This window comes from Rhineura floridana, chromosome 2 (assembly GCF_030035675.1).
Source record: "Rhineura floridana isolate rRhiFlo1 chromosome 2, rRhiFlo1.hap2, whole genome shotgun sequence".
NCBI classification, from domain to species: Eukaryota; Metazoa; Chordata; class Lepidosauria; order Squamata; family Rhineuridae; genus Rhineura; species Rhineura floridana.
This window is the reverse complement of record NC_084481.1, coordinates 177032788-177055041: the sequence shown is the minus strand read 5'-3', so window position 1 is coordinate 177055041 and position 22254 is coordinate 177032788. Positions and strand designations below refer to the sequence as shown.

The 22254-nt window shown below is 39.5% G+C and overlaps 1 protein-coding gene across 3 annotated transcripts in view; it reads right to left on the bottom strand.

The window, feature by feature from the left end:
* Nucleotides 1–22254, bottom strand: part of DPH6 (diphthamine biosynthesis 6) — a 374050-nt gene that overhangs the window by 268664 nt on the left and 83132 nt on the right. For all 3 annotated transcript variants that reach the window (XM_061611524.1, XM_061611525.1, XM_061611526.1), the window contains exon 6: nucleotides 1982–2043. In XM_061611524.1, the coding sequence (XP_061467508.1) occupies nucleotides 1982–2043 (62 nt within the window). The remainder of the gene's footprint in view (nucleotides 1–1981; nucleotides 2044–22254) is intronic.

Genomic DNA, 22254 nt, shown 5'->3' with positions numbered 1-22254 from the left:
AAGCAAATAGATAGAGGTGATCCAGTGGACATAGTGTACTTAGACGTTCAACAAGCTTTTGACAAGGTACCTCACCAAAGACTTCTGAGGAAGCTTAGCAGTCATGGAATAAGAGGAAAGGTCCTCTTGTGGATAAGGAATTGGTTAAGAAGCAGAGAGTAGGAATAAACGGACAGTTCTCCCAATGGAGGGCTGTAGAAAGTGGAGTCCCTCAAGACTCGGTATTGGGACCTGTATTTTTCAACTTGTTCATTAATGACCTAGAATTAGGAGTGAGCAGTGAAGTGGCCAAGTTTGCTGACGATACTAAATTGCTCAGGGTTGTTAAAACAAAAAGGGATTGTGAAGAGCTCCAAAAAGACCTCTCCAAACTGAGTGAATGGGCGGAAAAATGGCAAATGCAATTCAATACAAACAAGTGTAAAATTATGCATATTGGAGCAAAAAAATTCACATATACGCTCATGGGGTCTGAACTGGCGATGACCGACCAGGAGAGACCTCGGGATTGTAGTGGACAGCATAATGAAAATGTCGACCCAGTGTGCGGCAGCTGTTAAAAAGGCAAATTCCATGCTAGAGATAATTAGGAAAGGTATTGAAAATAAAACAGCCGATATCATAATGCCATTGTATAAATCTATGGTGCGGCCGCATTTGGAATACTGTGTACAGTTCTGGTTGCTTCATCTCAAAAAGGATATTATAGAGTTGGAAAAGGTTCAGAAGAGGGCAACCAGAATGATCCAGGGGATGGAGCAACACCCTTATGAGGAAAGGTTGCAGCATTTGGGGCTTTTTAGTTTAGAGAAAAGGCGGGTCAGAGGAGACATGATAGAAGTGTATAAAATTATGCATGGCATTGAGAAAGTGGATAGAGAAAAGTTCTTCTCCCTCTCTCATAATACTAGAACTCGTGGACATTCAAAAAAGCTGAATGTTGGAAGATTCAGGACAGACAAAAGGAAGTACTTCTTTACTCAGCGCATAGTTAAACTATGGAATTTGCTCCCACAAGATGCAGTAATGGCCACCAGCTTGGATGGCTTTAAAAGAAGATTAGACAAATTCATGGAGGACAGGGCTATCAATGGCTACTAGCCATGATGGCTGTGCTCTGCCACCCTAGTCAGAGGCAGCATGCTTCTGAAAACCAGTTGCTGGAAGCCTCAGGAGGAGAGAGTGTTCTTGCACTTGGGTCCTGCTTGCGGGCTTCCCCCAGGCACCTGGTTGGCCACTGTGAGAACAGGATGCTGGACTAGATGGGCCACTGGCCTGATCCAGCAGGGTCTTCTTATGTTCTTATGAGAACACTGCCAGAAAAAAGTCCAAAAGGGGTCTGGGGTTTTTTCTCTCTCTTTTTAGACTTTGAACTCTCGATTCTCTCTGACTGTTTTGTGCATCGCCATGAAAATTTAGAGGGTTGTTAAGCAAGCGTTTCTGAGTTCAGGAGTATCAGTTTTGTAAGGTTTTGTTTTGAAATGAGCTTATGGGAAAGCATCAGAATGGCATGGGGGAATATATTCAAGTTAACGTGGAATGTGAAAAATCCATGCTGGCTATAGTATACAGCCACTCTCGTGACTGTATAATCCTTTGTGGGAATCCAAACTATAATGTTTTGAGTGCTGTTGATAAGTGACTACTGCCCTATCTGTGTAATTCTTATGAAAAAGACACGTCTCATATATTAAAGAAGGGACGCTCCCCCTCACTTGCTTACATTACATGGAGATTACTTCCATATAGGAAATATATGACATTTTCTAGACAGCTTTTCTCAAAAATACAGCATTTGTCAAATTGAACACTTTTACAGATGGGCTACATAAGAAAACTTATCTTTTTAGTATGGTAAATTTTGGTCTAATGTTTTGTTTCTGAAAGTAAGTACTTTAAGAACTAAGTGTTAAGTTTGTTCCATGTATAAATTGTTTTTTGAAGTGCATAATGTTTCAGGTATATTTTAGATAATACTTACTTCCAAAAGATAAGGTTCCATTTCATCCAGTGTTTTTCCTAGATGTTTATCTGGATCTAAACCTGCCAAGAGATGTTAAAATATATTTTAGAGAACAAAGTACTGCTTGGGCATCAGACATTACTTTTTTTTTTTTTTAGAAACCTTCTCCTTTGGAAAACAGTTCCTGTATATCAAAAATAATGTTGAGGCAAACATAGATGTTCATAGCCACAACTCACTCTCTTATTCACTTTGAACTGTTTTCCATCCTTGGGGAAAAATAAGTTCATTTCCTTTTCCCTGTACAACTGGAAAACACATTGTTTTGCTGACTGCTTTCCATTCAGAGAAACTTCATCACATAAAACGGAAAAAAGGGGCATGCCTATTATGATAATGAAAATAGTCCATGGGATCTGATAACCCCAAAATTACATTTAAAATATCAGGCTACACGACCCTTCCATTTTCTGTTATGTTAAGCATCAGAATTTGTAGATATTTTTAAAATATGATGCTAACCTTTCTTGAGTCATACCACTGATCCATAAAGCCTACTATGGCTGACTATAACTGAGGTTCAATAACTGAATTTTTCCCAGCCTTGCCATTTTCTGGAACTTGTGTGATGGAGAAGCAATCTGTTTAAAACTGATTTACATGCAGAATTTGGCAGTTCTGACCCTCACATCAGATCATCTCTTATTTTTTTTTATTTATTTATTAAATTTATATACCGCCCGACCAGCAATAGCTCTCTTATATCAAGTGCTTGTTATGTCTAAGGCTTGTGTATTATTGGTTTATTTTAAAGGCCTGACTAATTATATGCAAAATCATAAGTAAAACATGAAAGTAGCAGCTGCAAGCATGGCTCTGCTTTCCCTGCTCCACCCACACACAGGCAATTGCAATGTGTCAATTTAGGGCTACAATTAATGTCACTTCTAGTTGGACCCTCAGTTGCAGTAAAATTGTATGGGAAAAGGAACAATTCCATGAGCTATTTTGCAGTTTTCACACTGTATATTACTAATTTTATATTTTTAGTTTGTATTTCATGCGAAGTTGAGACATTTGCCTCCTCTGTTGCAACTGACATGAATCATCATTAGCAGTGCAAAAGAACAACAGAACTGCTTTGCTAGATCAGAACAAGGGTCCACCCTCTCGTCCAGCATTCCTTCCCGCTCCCCACCATGACAATCAGACAGGTACCTCACGGAAGCTTATAAGCAGGGCCCAGAGACAAAATATGTTTAAAACATTTTTTAAAAAATCAAGCATGGATTTAAGAAGCGTGTGAGTGGAGCTAATAAGCATTCAAATGAGGGTCTTTCAGGTGTTTGCCCCATTTGAATGTCTGCTCGCTCCTCCCACGCTCATCTTAAAACTTACCTGATGGATCTTTTAACTAACACCAACAGTCATTTTCTCTTGCCCTTTTTCGTTGGTGTTCTAACATCTAGTCTGATGAAGAGACCTGGGAAACTCAAAAGCTTGCCACTATCTTATGACATTTTGGTTGGCCTAATGGAGGCAATGCCCTGACATGGACTTTGAAATTCTGTTTCCTATACCGGTTCTTGCTCCATGATATAGTTCAAAGGTATCCATTTCTTACCACACCCAATAAGGTTAATTTTAAATTAATGTTAAATTAAGGGGGTTTTTTTTGCAGAACATGCTGCAAAAAATACATAGCTCCATTATTAAATAATCATTATTAAACAGTGGGTCCATTAAAGGATAATTTCTAAAACATACAATTTAATTTTACTGATTCTATCCAGTTATTGAAAAATCAGCATTTACAATATAAATGATGGAAAATGTCAGAAACTTTCTTAATTTTTAATTATAGATGTTTTCCCTCTTATTAATGTTGTTACAACGAGGATTTTACTACTTATGTGATGTAAATAAAGCAAAAGAAGAACTACATAAAAGTCCACGATAGAATAAAAATAAATCCATCACACTGCATTTTCCTTATGTGGGATCAGCTGGAGTGGCGAAGAGGGAGAACACAACCTGGATGGGTGGATAAACCCACAACAAGGCCCAGGCCTTAGAAAGCTCCATGCAGAATTAGGAAATTAATTAGGAGGAAGAATCATAATTGCAGAGCTGACATCTACTTTACTTGACTTGCATGTATCAACGGCAAGCAATTATGATTCAATTAAAATATTCAGTTTTATTACTTTAGTGACTGACCTTGAAGTTAATGCCCATTTTGTTTAATTGTATCATCTATGAATAAATGTTAAGCCTAGCATGCTATGCCCCATTATTTTTAGTGCATTTCTCAACTCCCAAACTGAATTATATCAGTCAATTTATTATCCACTGTCAAAAAAGCAAGCAAAGCTTTATTTCTTGGAGAGAATTCTAGCACAGATAGGAGAAGCATCACAAAGAGGCTTGAAAATACTGTTAAAATGTCATGTAAAATTAATAGCACTCACTTCACAACTTCTGTGAAATCAGTTTAGGAAGTTACTTGTTACATAAAGAGTTTAAAAAGCCATTTCTACTCTGTCTAATTTCTGATAAATGAATTAATGGGAACTATATACTTTCCTACTAACCCCATCATTGTTTAATAATACCTTCCTACCATCCATGCCAAAACACAATTTCAGTAACTTTCTAGAAATTGAGGAGAACGTGAGACTTCTTAGAAACAAACATTTGGTAATTTTAGGTAATTAACAAGGTAATTAATTTTTAAAAGAAAAACAGAACACAAACAAGCCACATTTTGTTTTATTTATTTAAACACATACTTATAAGCACAGAAGAAGGCTAGGACTGGGGAGGGCAGCTATGAGCGAACTAGAAAAGTTTCTCAAATGCAAAGATGTATTACCAAGCACTAAAGTCAGGATTATTCAGACCATGGTATTCCTGATCTCTATATATGGATGTGAAAATTGGACAGTGAAAAAAGGGAATAAGAGAAAAATCAACTCATTTGAAATGAGCTTTGTGCATACCATGGACTGCGAAAGACAAATAATTTGGTGTTAGAACAAATTAAACGAGAACTGTCACTAGAAGCTAAAATGATGAAACTGAGGTTATCATACTTTGGACACATCATGAGGACATGATTCATTTGAAAAGACAATAATGCTGGGAAAAACAGAAGGGAGTAGAAAAAGCGGAAAGCCAAACAAGAGATGGATTGATTCCATAAAGGAAGCCACAGACCTGAACTTACAAGATTTGAACAGGGTGGTTCATGACAGATGCTCTTGGAGGTCACTGATTCATAAGGTCGCCATAAGTCATAATCGACTTGAAGGCACATAACAACAACAAACTTATAAGCACACTTTCATAAAATATCAAATGTATCAGTAAGAGCTATTTAACAAAGAATCTCGGTTTGTAAGGCATGTCTGAATAATAGTTATTAGAAGATGTCTAAAAACAAACAGGGATGACTCCTGCCAAACTGCAATTGGCAAGGAGTTCTACAGGGCAGGACCTGCCACCCTAAAAGCTTGGCTCCTGGCAGAGGCCAGCCAAACTTCAGGGGCATGTGGAGCCACCAAAAGTGCCCCATCAGAAGATCTTAGCAATCAAGGCAAATAATAAGGAATCAGGTAGTCTTTAATTATTATTATTATTATTATTATTATTATTATTAGTAGTAGTAGTAGTAGTAGTAGTAGTAGTAGTAGTAGTAGTAGTAGTAGTAGTAGTAGTAGTAGTGTTATTATTGTTTATTTCTACCCTGCCTTTTGGCCAAAAGGCCCTCAAGGTGGCTTACAAAAAAAAGTAAACACAAATATAAAAATACATCAATAAAAACAATAGTTTACAAAAAGCAGCAGTTACAGCAGTTAATGTACAATGCTATAACAAAACTTATATTCATAGCCTATCAAGAGATTTTTACAATGATTTCACAGACAGAGGAGCTCCAAAGCACTCTTCCACCCAGTCAGTGAAAGCCTAGCAGGGGTTTGAATAAGGTGGTTCAATCACCTTCAGTTTTTGTCCCATCTCACTTTAGGATTGCAGTCAGATAGTGACCATCTTCCGTTAAATTTTTCTTTCCTGCTCCCCACAAAAGACTCCCCGGTAGTCGAATGTGTTCCTGAGGATAAAATTTTATCCTTGAAGCACTGGAGAACTAAATGGAGAACCGGGATGCGAAACAAGATCACCTCTTTTATAGGCTCTTACCAGGGACGGAGCTTTATAAACCGAATAATCGATGCTCCTGATCCTTGTTCCGTCTTAACAGACTATTCCTCAATGACTTCGGCTTTGAGCACGATACTGAAATCTAACCCACCGATCTCCAAATCCCACCCAGTGAGAGGCCGCCCTAGGTGGTTCGACAAAGACTGTCTTGACGCCAAGTTGAATCTTAGAAAGATAACCTAAACTCACTCCCCCCAGAATATTTTTTCTACCAAAAAACAATATAAACATTTGATAACCATTAAAAAAAGACATGCTACTCTAGAGGGATGGAAAGCTCTGATTAATGCCTCCCAGATTAAAAACTCAAAAAAAATCTGGTCGCTTGTCACCGATACCCTAACCTCTTCCAACCCTATTTCCTGTAATATTAATAATAATAATAAACTTTAATTTATAGGCCGCCTATCTGGCCAATGGCCACTCTAGGCGGCGTACAATAAAGCACGATAAAATACATGGTAAAATATGATACAATAAAAACAATATAACCAGTACAGCACAATGCAAAATTACAATATTTAGTAAAGTTGTCAGTAATACAATTCTGAAGCTAGTTCACCTTAGAAGTCTCAAGTTCATAAAGGCCTGATGGAAAAGCCAAGTCTTCAGGCCTCGGCGAAATATATATAAGGAAGGGGCATGTCGAAGATCTATTGGGAGGGAGTTCCAAATTGTGGGGGCCGCCACAGAGAAGGCCCTCTCCCGAGTCCTCACCAACCCAATCACTTTAGTTGACAGGACTGAGAGGAGGCCCTGAGTGGCAGATCTTGTAGGGCGGCATAATTTATGACGTTGGAGGCGCTCCATCAGGTATACTGGGCCGAAACCGTACAGGGATTTATAGGTTAATACCAACACCTTGAATTGAGCCCGGAAAATAACTGGAAGCCAGTGTAGATCGTACAGCACTGGGGTAATATGATCATAACGGCGGGTGTTCGTAAGTAGACGAGCCACCGTATTTTGTACCAGCTGTAATTTCCGGACTGTTTTCAAGGGCAACCCCACGTAGAGCGCATTGCAGTAGTCTAAACGAGAGGTGACCAGAGCGTGTACTACGAGTGGGAGCTGGTGGACAGGAAGGTAGGGTTACAATCTTTGTATGATACACAATTGACCCCAAGCTGCCCGGCACACCGATGAAACCTGAGCCTCCATGGACAGCTTGGAATCAAGGATCACCCCGAGGCTGCGGACCTGGTCCTTCAGGGGTAATTTTACCCCATTAAATACCAGGTCGATGTTTCCCAACCCCCCCTTGTCTCCCACGAGCAGTACCTCAGTTTTATCAGGATTCAGCTTTAGCCTGTTTCTTCCCATCCATCCACTCACGGATTCCAGACACCTGGACATGGTCTCCACAGCCGACTCTGGTGAGGACTTAAATGAGAGGTAGAGCTGAGTGTCATCCGCATATTGGTGGCACTGCAGCCCAAACCTCCTGATGATAGCTCCCAGTGGTTTTACATAGATGTTAAATAGCATGGGAGAAAGGATAGAGCCCTGTGGCACACCGCAATTGATGGGCCAAGGGTCTGAAACCTCATCTCCCAATGCCACCTGCTGGTGCCTATCGGAAAGAAAGGAACGGAACCAGTTTAATACTGTGCCTCCTATTCCTAATCCCTCCAGACGATCCAGCAAGATACCGTGGTCGACGGTATCAAAAGCCGCTGAGAGATCTAGGAGGACAAGAAAGGTGGATTCTCCCCTATCTAATGCCCTCCTCATATCATCCACCAGAGCGACCAAGGCTGTTTCAGTTCCATGTCCAGTTCTGAAACCCGATTGGTATGGATCTAAATAATCCGTTTCATCCAAGTGCGCTGACAGCTGATTGGCCACCACTCGCTCAATGACCTTGCCCAAGAATGGTAGATTTGAAATTGGGCGGAAGTTGTTTAAATCTTGGGGATCCAAGGAGGGCTTTTTCAAGATGAGCTTTATAATTGCCTCCTTGAGGGCTAATGGCAATACACCCTCATTCAAGGATGCATTTACCACCGCCTTGATCCCTTCGCCCAATTTCTCTTTACAGCTCATCAAGAGCCATGACGGGCATGGATCAAGGAGACAGGTGGTTGGTTTCACAGTTGACAGCACCTTGTCCACATCCTGTAATATTCCTGCTAAAACTTGGGAGCAATACTTCGCTGACCTATTCGCAACTCAGAATGGCCAGTCCTCGATATTTCTCCCCCTTGCGGACTCTCCTACCCAACCCTTTTGGCCGCTGGTTACACAGAGTGAGATTTCCTTTCTGATTGGCACTCTGAAACCTGGAAAGGCGCCTGGTCCAGACACTATTCCCCCTGAATTACTAAAGACCAACCAAGCTTGGTGGACGCCTCTCCCTGCAAATTTATTTACCTCAATTAATAACACTGGCCATTTTCCCATCACCTGGCTTGAAGCCATTGTTATTCCTATTTACAAGAAAGGAGCCAGAGATGAGCCGTCAAACTATAGGCCAATCAGCCTCCTCTTGGTAGTCGGCAAGCTTTATGCCAGCTACTTAAATCTAAAGCTGACCTCTTGGCTCGAGGATGAAAACATTATAGGCTGGGAACAGGCTGGCTTTAGGAAAGGGAGATCCACACTTGACCTCTGCATCCTATTGAATCATTTGGCAGAAAAATATATGGGCCCCTTGGGTAATGGCTTATTCGTGGCCTTTGTTGACCTTAAATCTGCGTTTGACGCCATCCCAAGAGACAAGCTCTGGGCCAAGCTCTATCGTTCTAACATCGATAAGAGACTTCTGTACCTTATCTATCGTCTCCACCAAACGACTACCATTCGTGTTCACTGTGGTTCCGATGGGACATTATCAAATTCTATCCCTGTATATAATGGCGTCAAGCAGGGATGTATTTCAGCCCCTGCACTTTTTAATTTTTATTTAAGTGACCTTAGTGTATGCTGTCATTCTCCCACTTTTCATCCCCCAAAGGTGGCTGACCAAAAGTGTCCTCTGCTCCTTTATGCAGACGACACAGCCCTTCTTGCCCTGTCTCCAATAGGCCTTAAAAGATTATTCCGCGCCTTCATGACCCACTGCTCTCTAAATTCATTACTCATAAACTTTGACAAAACTAAAATTTTGACTTTTCCCGCCTTAGTGCAACTTCTGAATGGACAATTAATGGGGGGGAAATTGCCCAGGTTAGACAATTCAGGTACTTGGGGGTCTTGTTCCACTCCTCCCTATCCTGGTCCCCCCATATATATTCGGCAATGCAAATTGCCAGGAATACAGTGAAAGCTATCTCACGTTTCTTTTATACTTGAGGTGGACAGTACATTTCCGCCACTTCTCAGGTTTTTAAATCAAAGATTTTTCCTCAACTTTTGTATGGTGCCCCTCTATGGGCCCAAGTTTTAATCCTGTCAACTTTTTTAAGACTAATTTTTGGAGTCCCTCGTTGTGTTCCGGCCGCAGCCCTCAGGCTGGAGGCTGGTTTACCTTCCCTTGAATTCCATGCTTGGGTATTAACTTTTAGATATTGGGTCAAACTAACCTATATGAACCTTCCCTCCGGCTACTTACATTTTCTTTGGCGTGATCCCTTCTCAAGTTCGTGGTCCAAAGCCCTCCTTGCTAAACTGGCTTTATTAGGCTTCTCAGTGGATTATTTATCCTCATTGGATCCTGAGACAGCCAGATGGACCATAGAGACTCGATTAAAGGACACTTACCTTCAAAGCTCCTTGACAAATGCGACTAAAACTTGTTCTCCCTTATACTCCAATTTAAGTTTCCCCTTCACCAATTCAGCCCCCTATCTGGAATACCTCACTACACCTAAATTCCGCCACGCCTTCTCCAGGGCGCGGTTTAACTGTATTTTTTCCTCGCTCATTGTGGGTCGATATCAGGGTACCCCCTTTGATCTCCGTTTTTGTCCCTGTAATACCGTAGACATTAAGTCCTTGTCTCATGTCCTTTTTGTTTGCCCTTATTATTGCATGGAACATTCCAGATAATTAAATCCTACTTTAATACAGCTTCCTGGCACATCCAGGATAGTTTTATTGCAATACCTTCTGGACGGCAAGGACAAATCAATAACCTTATCCGTCCCAAAGTTTATTTTTACTGCCCAACGGATTCGAAGGAAGATCCCCCCTCCCTCCTAGTCAGCTAGGCTATTGTAAATATATATTTTCTATTCTTGGTTTTCTATTATGAGTAAAGTCAACTGCATATTGTATTTTGGGTCTTTGACCACAAACTTGATTGATAGGACTGCAATCTAAACCCATCTCAAAATTAAGCTGAGCTCCCATTTAAAAACTAGTTAAATTAAAGCCATACAAGACAAGACAAAGAGATATAGGCGGCACCATGTCTAACTATCACCAAAACACTTATCCTTAACTAATCTGGACTGAACTGGCCTAACAAAAGTTCAAACCTGCAATGTTTTCAGAGGGAATTAATCAAGTGCCTTAATGAATAAATTATGGGAATTAGTAATTAAGGAGCTCTGATTCCAAAGATCCTGCTACATTCTGAGGATTGCCACTGAAAGGTTTACAAATGTAGATTCAATCACAGGCAGGGCCGGTTCTAAAGGGCGGCCAGGTTGGGCACTGGCCCGACGGCCCCTGAAGCTACAGGGGGGCCCTCAGCCACCCCTCCACTTACCTGTCTGCTGTCTTTTACCATTGCCCTTAACGAAGATGGCAGCCATGGTTTCCCTAAGGTACTGAAGCCCCTGCCACCATCTTAGTTGATGGCAGAGATGCACGCGCAATGGTAAAAGACAGCAGACAGGTAGGTGGGGTGGGGTGGGGGGCTGCGCGCGTGTGAACACAAACGCACACGCATGCCGCGGCCCAGGGCAAGCTGATGCCCAAGGACCCCGGCATTCCTGGAGCCAGCCCTGACCACAGGCATAGAATACAAATCTGAGTCATTATAGCAGGCTGCAGCCATGTGATAAGTCATGGTTCCTATCCCACATGATACAACCTGGGATTTCAGCAGTCCAGTTTAATGAACAGAGTAACGGTTATGTCAGATGGCCCCTTTTTCACTCAAATATAAGCTGTAATCACACACTAAAAAGTGAACACAGTCTTTCAAGCAGGGCTCTGAGAGACTGAATTATCCACCTAATGTCTGCATAGGGTGGGCAAGAACTACTAGCACAGAACATTTTTCTCCAAGCTCCTGATAAGGCCTATGCTCAGGAACTGGGGGTAGGTATCTTGGTCCAACAATGCAGTCCTGGAGACCTTTAGCTACAATAACTGTAAATTTGTTTTCTGAATGGCTGTACCAAAAAGGAAATGAAAGATGAAAAGCAGCAATTACCTGAAGAAAGTAAAGGAGACTCTATTAGATAATAAGGACTGCAAAAGTACCACACTAAATGCCTCTTATTTCACAACTCAAGCCACTTATGCAGTACTTGTAAACTGCAAAAACGGGTGCATCTCCCTAAGATACCTAGAAAGAATGTACAACTCTAGTAGGGTGATTCATAATTGTAAAGATGTCTGCCAATTTACATATAATCTCTCTGGAGCAGTTTGAGAAAATGCTGCTGCCCATTTGATACCTTTGTTTTAGGTGCCATTTGATCAAATTCCCTATGTGTAATCTAGGTGGAACAAATGAACTTGGTGCAGGTCGAGTGTCCTGTCTCTATTAAGACAAAGTACAAAAATGAATGACCGGCTTAATTAAAGTGAAAGCTCTGCAACAGCTTTGAATAGGTATCTCATGTAGACAGGAGAACAGCCATGTTTGTTTGGCAACTACAGAGGGTACAAATCAGTTGCAGTAAAAGAAGATTCAGGTCCTGTGTAGGTGGAGAACAAAAAAAGAAGAAAGACTGCAGAGATCCTTTAAAATGTGTCTACTGATGGGTTGTGAAAACACCATGGATAATTCTGTGGGTGGATGATAAGCTTCTCTGACAGAAAAGAGAGGCTGACAGAAGGCATCAAAATGTCGTGATGTTTCAGTATGCAGAGACTATCCTTGGAGGATACAAGATGAAAGAAGCCATTGAAGCCACTCAAGCTAAAATTACTTACCATTTAAGAGAATAAGACCATTTAACTATGACTATCTGGATTTTAGCAGGACAAGCATTTACATCAAAGTTGAGTGGAATTGTTGCCCTTCAATACTATTACTAAATGCAAAGTAGAAAGGTTGAATGCTGCATTGGGGTCCTTTGAGAAAAAGTCTCTGATGAGAGAAGGAACATGTGATCGCACTTTTGACAGAGCCTCTCTGAATAGGTGGATAGGAAATAAAGTCATGTGTGTGACTGTCCATTCAAGGAATTGATAAATTAGGAAATGAGCTATGCTGTACCGAAGACTGCAGTCTGTGAATCTGGTGAGCCCATAAGGGGATTCATCTGTGTGGACAGCTATTTGATCTGAATGCATATGTGCCATAAGATGGGACACGGGTTTTTATGCAGTAAGGTAGTGAAATGTGGCTTCAAAAGCTGGACATCAGAATTGGCCATACATCTGTGAAGTGAGTTCATAGAATAGTAGAGTTGGAAGAGTCCAACCCCCTACTCAGTGCAGGAATACAGCAAAAAGCATACCCATGTCTCATCTTATGGCACACACACATTCAGATCAAATAGCTGTTCTGAATGCATATGTTATAGTTGTAGAAGGGACAAATTTAGACATAAGCTCGCTTCTTGTGTAGAAAGGGACTGTCAAGCAACACTACTGGTGCCACCCTCAGGGCCATGCAACTCTTCAGCCATTCGCCCGCTGATGTCCACACCTAGATAGTGCAACTCCAGACATGTAGATTTCCCATTCCTGTATTCCTACATAGGCCTTTCCCTGCACACATCCATATATGGAAGTTGGGCCAGGGCCGGGGAGCTGAGTGAAAGAGGCTATCAGTGTGGCCCCATAGCCCTTTTCTGCACATAATGCCCTTCACGCAATTCATACTTGAAATGGGCTATATACTTAGTTAAAGCTAAAGGGGGGTAAAATTGAAAGTTAAATCCCATACTTGGCTTCATTTCCAAAAGATAAAAAACTTACAGAGCAATATGCAAAAAAGGGGGAGGGGAGAAAAGGCAAAAAAGAGGTCAATTACGTTACATATGTTCTTTTAGACAAAATATAGCTAATGCTTATCAATGTCTACATACAGTTTTCTAAACCTATGTATAAGCAATGCCCATCATAAAACATCAGACAGAACAATCATTCAAATTTTGTTTGGCCAATGTTATTCTGCTCCACTAAAACACCATACTGCAAGAAAACTTGACAAACTCTTTGGATGACTTCAGGACAGTGTTGCCTTAATAAACATTGTTAGCTTGATTTTCCTCAAGGGACAGAGTGAAAGGAAAGTTGCCCGAATCTTGGGAGACTGCTCCCTTCACTTCTTCATGACTCCTTTCAAGACACACACCAAGACACACTGAATAATATGGCTTGAGTTAATACACTTTACGACATTAAGTCAGGGTTCAAGTTCATATGTTTAGCAGAGATCTCACTCCTGAATTTCTAACAAAAAAGAAGTTTTGCTAGAGCAAATGGCAAAGCAGAAGGGGACAATATGGTTAACCACAAGAAGCACATGCAGACTCCCAAGTTCTTTCAACATATGCATATGTAACAGAAGCAAAGGGCTTCATATAGAGAGGAAAGTGGTAAAAGGCAAATTACAACCATGTCTTTTTCATGTTATCCCATCTGCTTTCATTCCACCAAAAAGACAAGTGAATAGAGAGGGCCCAGAGTTATCCTGGAAGGATAAGATGACTTTTTGGACACACACCCTCTTTGTATCAGTTTTTAATGGTCTGTATACAAGGCTTTACGACCTCCAAGCATAATTACAGATTGATGCTGCAAACCTATGCACTCCTTCCTGAAGCATGCCTACTGAATACAACAGGAGTTACACCTCAGTAAAAATTCACAGGATTGTGCTGTAAGCATTATTATATACCAGTATGATTTATACATGATAGAAGCATTCTCTTTAAAATTATTTTAAATTGTTTTAATTTTTTAAATTGTGTTTTAAGTTGTTTTTAAAATATGTGTTTTAAATGTGTATATTTGTTTTAATATTTTTAGTTACTGTAAACCACCCAGAGAGCTTCTGCTATGGGGCGGTATATAAATACAATAAATAAATAAATTATGAAGTATGAAATTTCTCCTTAAAACAGCAAAGTCCCAAAATATAGGGTTGTATTCAACTAAGTCAATGGAGACTTTTCCCCCCACGGACCACCTGAAAACTGCTGATGATCTTGGCAGACCACTTAATGATTCTTCTGCTTGTTGTGGCAATTGTAATGCACTGTGCTAGCTGATTTTTAATTTTTTTCTTGCTTCTTTTATTTCTGATATGGTATTTTATTGTGTGACAGTTTGCATTTTACACAATTCAAACTGTAATACAATATAATACAACATAAGAAATAAAAGAAGCAACAAAAATACAATTAAAGTTCATTATGAATATTTAATGAAGACATGTTGTGGACCCCTTGAATGAAGCTCATGGATTACTGGTCATCCAGCACTGCAGTATGGGAACCCCTAAACTAAGTCATGATGAAACTGGAAAATATCTGCTCACACAACAGAACTTCCCCTCTCTCTCCTCTCCCCATACGCCCCAAATCTGCTTCAGGGGTTCCCACAACCCTCCAGACCAGATCTGGGAATGGTCCAAGGGGGTGCACAGAGAAAGCACAACAAACAGATTGTTCTGCTCATGCAGTGACTACAGATTCAGCCCCAAGAAACAACATTTCCTTAATCCAACCCTCATCTCACCACCTTTCATCTGGATTTGGGGGCTCTTTTTAGCTCTATCTTTTAGCAATACAAGGCATGAAAACATATGCAGCTCCTGCTCACAAGAATGTACCTACTCTGTAAGTCATGACAGCTGAAACCAACAAAGAAGGATGACTAAGACTAAGAGAATGGAACAGTTCTCAAGTATGGGAAGACATGGGATTCTTGGGGGGTACAAGAAGCCCACAACTTCCCAAATGGTGGCAGAGCTAGTACAAATGGCAAACGTAGGGCCTGTTCTCCATAGTAATGCCATCCTCTGATCACCCTATTGGGGAAGTAGTAAGTTAGAAGCCGTCTTCAAAAACAAAGAACAAGACTTAAGTCATCAGTCAGAAATCTAGCCGCAGAGCTGATGTTACAGCCTTCCTAATTACATCTCCCATCAGCCTCAGCCTGCATGACCACTGATCAAGAATGATAGGAATTATAGCCCAAAGTTCAGAGTGTAGGGACTTCCCAGGAGGATCGTTCCGCCTGTGCTGCCTCTGGGACGAGCTCCCGTCTCAGAGGAAGCTTTTTCAGTTTTAATTCCAGTCAGAAGTTTTTTTGACTGGAAAAAATTTTCTCCCAGGCAAGGGAGAAACGCAGAGATTATCCACAGAAAGCTTCGTTTTGTTTGTTGGACTGGAATTCATTGGGATCGCCGATGAAGGAAGGCAGCCAGCAGCGTCGGACGGAGCCAGGGATTACAAACAAGCTCTAACTGATTAAGCGAGACTTTTTTTTTCTTCAAAGAAAAACGGAAATAAACAGGCAAGTATCCTCCTGTCTATTCTTATCATTTTGTTATCGTTACAGCAAAAGATATTTGTTTAAGAATTAGCAACAAAGAAACCCTGGGTGAGTTATAACTTTCTCTTTTATACACGGAATTAAGGAGGAAGAAAATCGAAATAGCCTATCTTTGTTTTTATTGCAAAAAGCTGGCATGGAATTGAGCATTATAAAGATATAAACGGATGAGAGGTATCTAATTTGAAGAGAAAAATTTGATTTATATGACATTTGATATTATATGTCTGGGACTATTTTTTCTGGTATACTTTTTTTTTTTTGACGAATCTGCTTATTCTTTATGCCACTAATTATTTGGACGCTGTGAACCAAATTTGTTTTGCACTTTTGGACACATAAGAGATAAGGCAGTTCGTGCTGTCTAGAGGGTGATGTCATCAGGCTTGGAAGATTAACCCATTTGTGACTGGAATAAGAAATAAACTGTTCTTTGCTTGAGAATAGTGACTATATTGGAAATTGAAGGGGTTTTGTTCTTTTGGTTTTAAGAATGACAATCAAGAAGGTGGCTGAGACCCTGAATGTACAGGAAGGGGTTCTCTCTCTAAATATGTTTCAGAAAATAATGAATGAGATTAAGCTAACGAAACAAGAGCTGGGACAGAACAGACAAGAGATGAAAATTGAATTTGGCAAAATGAGACAGGAGCTGAAAGAAATTCAGGATTCTATGAGAAAGGAGGTAGATGAGACCAGAGATATAATTGGACAAGAAAAAGAAGATGAAAGAAAAATCAAAGGGAAGGTTCAAGCCCTGGAGATTGGAATAGATTTATCAAATATGGACCTGGAAAAAGATTTGGATTTTATGGCTGTGATGGATCCTAAAGACAAATATTACTGTTTGGAATTTAGCGCTGTCCCTGAAGGCATTGGTGAAGAGATTAGAGATAAAGATATCAACAGCTCGAAAAAATTCCTGGATTGGAAGGATTTGATGGAACTTGAAATAAAGTTTATAGAATTAATTCCAGATATGTGACAATGGAAAAACTCTCAAGAGATGTGCTAGTGCATTCTGTAAAAAAGAGGAACAGAGATACAACTTTACAACAACATTTCAGTAATACATTCAGAACTGATGGCAAGGAAATATTTGTGATTAAGGAAATTCCTATCAGACTCTTATTATATGACTATGACAGCAAGATCATTGGGTGTGCAAAGATGGAAGATGGAATCAACACTGATAATGGGAGAATGGGAGAAGAGCTATTGAAATTACTGGACTTAGTAGACTTGAAGAGATGGATCAATAGACATGTCTATTTGTCATAAATTAATGAAATCCAGTCTTCCCAACAAAAACAGGCTTTTGAGGTTGATCTCTACGTTTCTCCCTGCCTGGGAGAAATTTCATCAGTCAAAAAAAAAATGTTCTGACTGATTTATATCTGAATAAGCTTCTTCTGAGGCGGGAGCCCGTCTCAAAAGCAGGCACAAGCGAAGTCACCCTTCCCGGAAGTCCAGCCGGACGGACTTCCGAACAAGCTCTATCTGATTAATGCGATACGTTTATCTTTTCTTCAAAGAGAAAACGGACTAACAGGCAAGCACCCTTCTTTCTATCATTTTTTTTTACTTGGTTTAAATTGTTGCAGCAAAAAGAGATTTGTCAAATGAATCAGCTTTAAAGAACTTCTGGGTGAGCTATAACTCTTCTCTGTTATTCACGAAATTAACAGCTTATCTCTGTTTCTATTGCAAAAAGCTGTCCTGGAAGTGCATTCTAAAGATATAAACAGAAGAGGGATTTCTATTCCGAGGAACATTATATTGTCTGGGACTATTCTCTTTTTGGTCTATTTTATTTTGATGAATCTGCTTCTTCACGACGCCACTAACTGTTTTGATGCTGGGAACTAAATTTGTTTTGTATTCTTGAACATAGAGAGATAAGGCAGGCTGCTCTGTTTATACTGTGATGTCATCAAGCCTGGAATATTAACCCAATTGTTGCTGAAATAAGAAGTGGATCTTCTTTATTTTTGTTTTGTTTTGTTTTCGTGGTTTTAAAAATGGCAATCAAGAAAGTGGCTGAGAATCTGGAAGTAATTATGTTTCAGAAAATAATGGATGAGATTGAGATAACGAAACAAACCCTGCGACAGGGCAGTAAGGAGCTGAAAATTGAACTGAGCAAAATGACGCAGGAGCTTAAAGAAATAGGGGATCCTGTGAGAGAGGAGAATGAGATCAGAGATGAGAAAAGAAAAAATAAAGGGAAGATACAAGCCCTGGAGATTGGAACAAATGTGGAATTGGAAAAAGATCTGCAGTTTATGGATATTAGAAATAAAATCTACTGTTTGGAATTTAACGTTATCTCTGAAGAAATTAATGAAGATATTAGAGATAAAGTTATCAATGGCTTGGATAATTTTCTGGACTGGAATGATGTGATGGAGCTTGATATAGAGAAAATCTATGGAATTAACTGCAGCCATGTGACAATGGAAAAACTCTCAAGAGATGAGCCAGTGCATTTTGTAAAAAAGAAGAACAGAGATATGACTTTACAACAATATTTCAGCAACTTATTCAGAATCGATGGCAAGAAAATATTTGGGATAGAGGAAATTCCCATCAGACTCTTATTATATGACTATGGCTATGACAGCAAGATTATTATGGAATACTGATAATGGAAGATTGGACACTGAAATTACTGGACTTAACAGGACTACTGAAGATGGAAGATGGAATTAATATGGATAATGGAATAATGGCTATTGAAATTATTGGACTTAACAGATTTGATGAGATGGATTAATCGATATGTTTATTTGGACTATGGTTATGACAATAAGATTATTATTATTATTAACGAGATGGATTAATCGACATGTTTATTTGGAGAAAAACTGATAGATATATTTCTTAAAGAATTGAAACCTCTCTTTGACTTTTTGTGGAAAGAATAAAGTAATGTCTATGAGATTTGATGATTAATTAAGATAACTACTGGAGGAAAGTGATTTTATAATATAATTTAAGAGACAGGATTGTTATATATTGTAGACCTATAACTGATCTGCGACAAAAGGGAAGTCAACATTTTATTTTTTTGTTTAATCATTTTTGTTTTGTTTTTTGTCTTTGAATGTTTTATGATTTTGTTTTGTTTGTTTTATGGAAATTTGAATAAAAATTATTGTTAAAAAAAATAGACATGTCTATTTGGAGAAAAATTGATGGATATATATCTCAAGGATTGGAAACTTCTCTTTGACTTTTTGTGGAAAGAATAAAATGATATGATGTTAATGAGATTTGATACTAATTAAGATAACCACTGGAGGAAGGTGATTGTATAATTTTATTAAGAGACAGGTTTGTTATATATCATAGACCTATAGCTGATCTACGACAAATCGGAAGTCAATAGTTTTTATTGTATTCGTTATTAATTTGTTATTTTTGTTTTGTTTTGTTTTTGAAAATTTGAATAAAAATTAATGATAAAAAAAAACAAAGTTCAGAGTGTAGACCTTATGTAGCTAATGCACCACCATCATGCACCAGGGGGAAACCCAAATTTCGCACAGGTACAAAAACTCTTTAGAAAAACACACCAAAAGTTTGGCAGCAAAAGGGGGCAGGGGAGTGGAACAGAGTGACTGAGGTGCTCAGTATCCACAGGAAGCTGATTGACTTTTGGGGAGTAAAAACAGAAAACTGGGTGGGAGGAAGTGTAGAATGCAGTTTCCTGGAGGAGAACAATGAACAGAAACAATATACACTGCCACACACCTTCATGTGCCTTAACATATCTGTGCCTCTGTGGATGCCTCATTTAAAAATAAATGAATAAATTTGCTTGATCTTCTCTAGATGTTCTTTGTAAGGGGGGAGGATACCCCACTAGATTATTTTATTCTGCAAAGAAAAAAACGGCCACACAGAGGAGAAAAAATAGACCAAAAGGTGAACAATGGCCTCAAAAGTATCATCCCCCCCCAAGCACATCTGACAAAGATCTTCCTTATTATTGTTAATAATGTGAACTGCAGTACTAAATGAATTGAAGTGACAACAGTATTGAGGAAATATGTCTGGAACAAAAAAGGTCAAGTACATTTACATTCCATGGAGCAAGAACAGACTATGAAAGCTCTGCCTACCAAAGTAATTACTGTAGTATGTGCTGGTTAAGCAGCAAACAAGGGATTTAAAGGGGGGAAGACAGGTAGAAAAAAGGAGAAAAAGTAACATGATATCCTTTCCAGGCATCCACATATTTTAACAAGAGCATATAATAATAGCTAGGAGTTAAAAGCCATCAGATACGTGTTGCAAGGCAAATCATTTAAACTAATTTTATTGAAGATAGGAACCTTTCTACATATAAATGCCACGTATTAAAATAACTTTCTTGGAAATAAGAGAAGGCAACTATTAGGAAGGCTAAAGGGAGAAATATATACAATAGTCAGTGGCTTCTCATATGCCATTGAAAAAGTTGTGTTAAAACATTTCCCATGGGGGGGGAGAAAAAAATAGTGAAATGAAATGTTTTAGATGCCAACAGATTGTATTTCAGCTTTAATGTGCAATGACGACTTCAGAACCGAGCAAATGCAAAAGCATACTTAATTTGCTAAAGAGAAAATAGTCATCTCTCATGTTTAATTAGATGGTAGAGATGCACTTGGAATTTCTGAAGGTAGGGATATTTATGGAGGAGAGAACTACTGATGTGTGTGTGTGTTTTCTCTGAGCTATTTTCCTTCAGGTTTTGTGTACCTAGAGCATCAGCAAGTACACAGAAAGGGAATACAGCCAACACTGGCCTGATTCACACATCAAATTAAAAGTTCCCATGGCACCTATTTCTTATTCCTGCTGAGCAGTGGGCAAAACAATCCAGAGTCTGGCTTGTGTTGTGTGAACCTGGACTTGTGGTTCCCCACCATCACCAATACAAATAATGAGCTATTAAGTCAAACACAAACCTTGGTACAAACTGGGCCACTGATCTACCATTATCCCCATGTCCACAGTTCTATAAATCAGCTATCATGACAGTATATGCAGTTTAGAAGTGGCATCATCAGCACCAACACCAAGCACCAAGGTGTCCTCTAGAGGGTCCCTCCCCAGCTTGCCACCCCAGTGCCCCTACCCAAGCATACCAGGGGATGGGCAGTAATGCTAAAAGCACAACTCAAACTGCATGGTATGATCCCAGTTAGATATTATAAAGAGAAGTGTCAGGCAGGGAAGCTGCAGATGCCAGCACCATCTTAGCTGAAACTTGTTCTGCTCCAATGATTTATCTTCTGGCTTCTGACCTTTTCTTACCTTTGTATTCTAGTGCTACCCAGTCTGTTAGCATTTTACCAAATCTCCCCCCAAAAAACTGTATTTTTGAGTGCTGCTGGTATAACAGAGGGGCTAAGAGACTGAGCTGCAAATTGGTTTGAATCTTGCCTCTGTCATGAACCCTGTAGTTAGCCTCTCTATCTCTCTGAGCTTCAGTCCCTCTATCTGTAATATTGACTTATTTATTTTATTCATTATTAAATTTATATCCTGCCCTTCATCCCAAAAAGGATGCCCTCACCTGCAGAGTGCTGTGGTCGACTGGGTATATATGGGGTGAGACAATTTTTCAAGTATTCTGATGCCAAGATGTATAGGACTTTATACACGAAAACCAGCACCTTGAATTCAACTTTACAGGATTGTTGTAAGGCAGGAGTAAGCTAACATGGTGCCTTCCAGATGTTGCTACACAAGCATCAGCCCCAGCCAACATGGCCAACATAGTACATCTGGAGGGCACCATGCTGGTTACCCCTATTGTAAGGATTACACCTAGATAATACATGTGAGGCACTTTGAACACTTGAAATCAATAACAATATTGTTATTACTATTACTGTTATTTATTTTATTTGTTTTTCTACAGGAGGCAGTCAAGACCTGTGCAAATTCAATTGCTAGTAGTGGCGCTCACAAATCAACAGCAGACAACGGCAATTCACAATAGGGCTTATATGAAATTGACTTGCTTGTTATTAATAGGAGAAAGAGGTTTGACTGGATTTCTGCTAGGAAAAGCCTGCAGCAAACACTTTACCCTCCTGAAAAGTAAAACTCACCACCACCAAATATTAATTTGTAAATGTGGATTTAGAAAAGTGTTCTAAAATTAATGTGCATTTACTTGTATAATTATGTGTTGTCTGTAGTCTTACACCTTCCTATTGCTGTCTATTAAACTAATGGATAACAGAGCTATAGGAGGTTGTGTGAGCATGCCAGTGTTGATGAATGTCAAGCTCAAGTTACATATTTGCTTATTCCTTTCACATCTGTGCAATGTGCCATCTAATGCATTACCCCTCAGACTTTCAAATGTGTTATTCCAAATACATTTACTGCAATTTAGCTTAAAAGCAGCTTTGATTATTCATCTAAAAGGT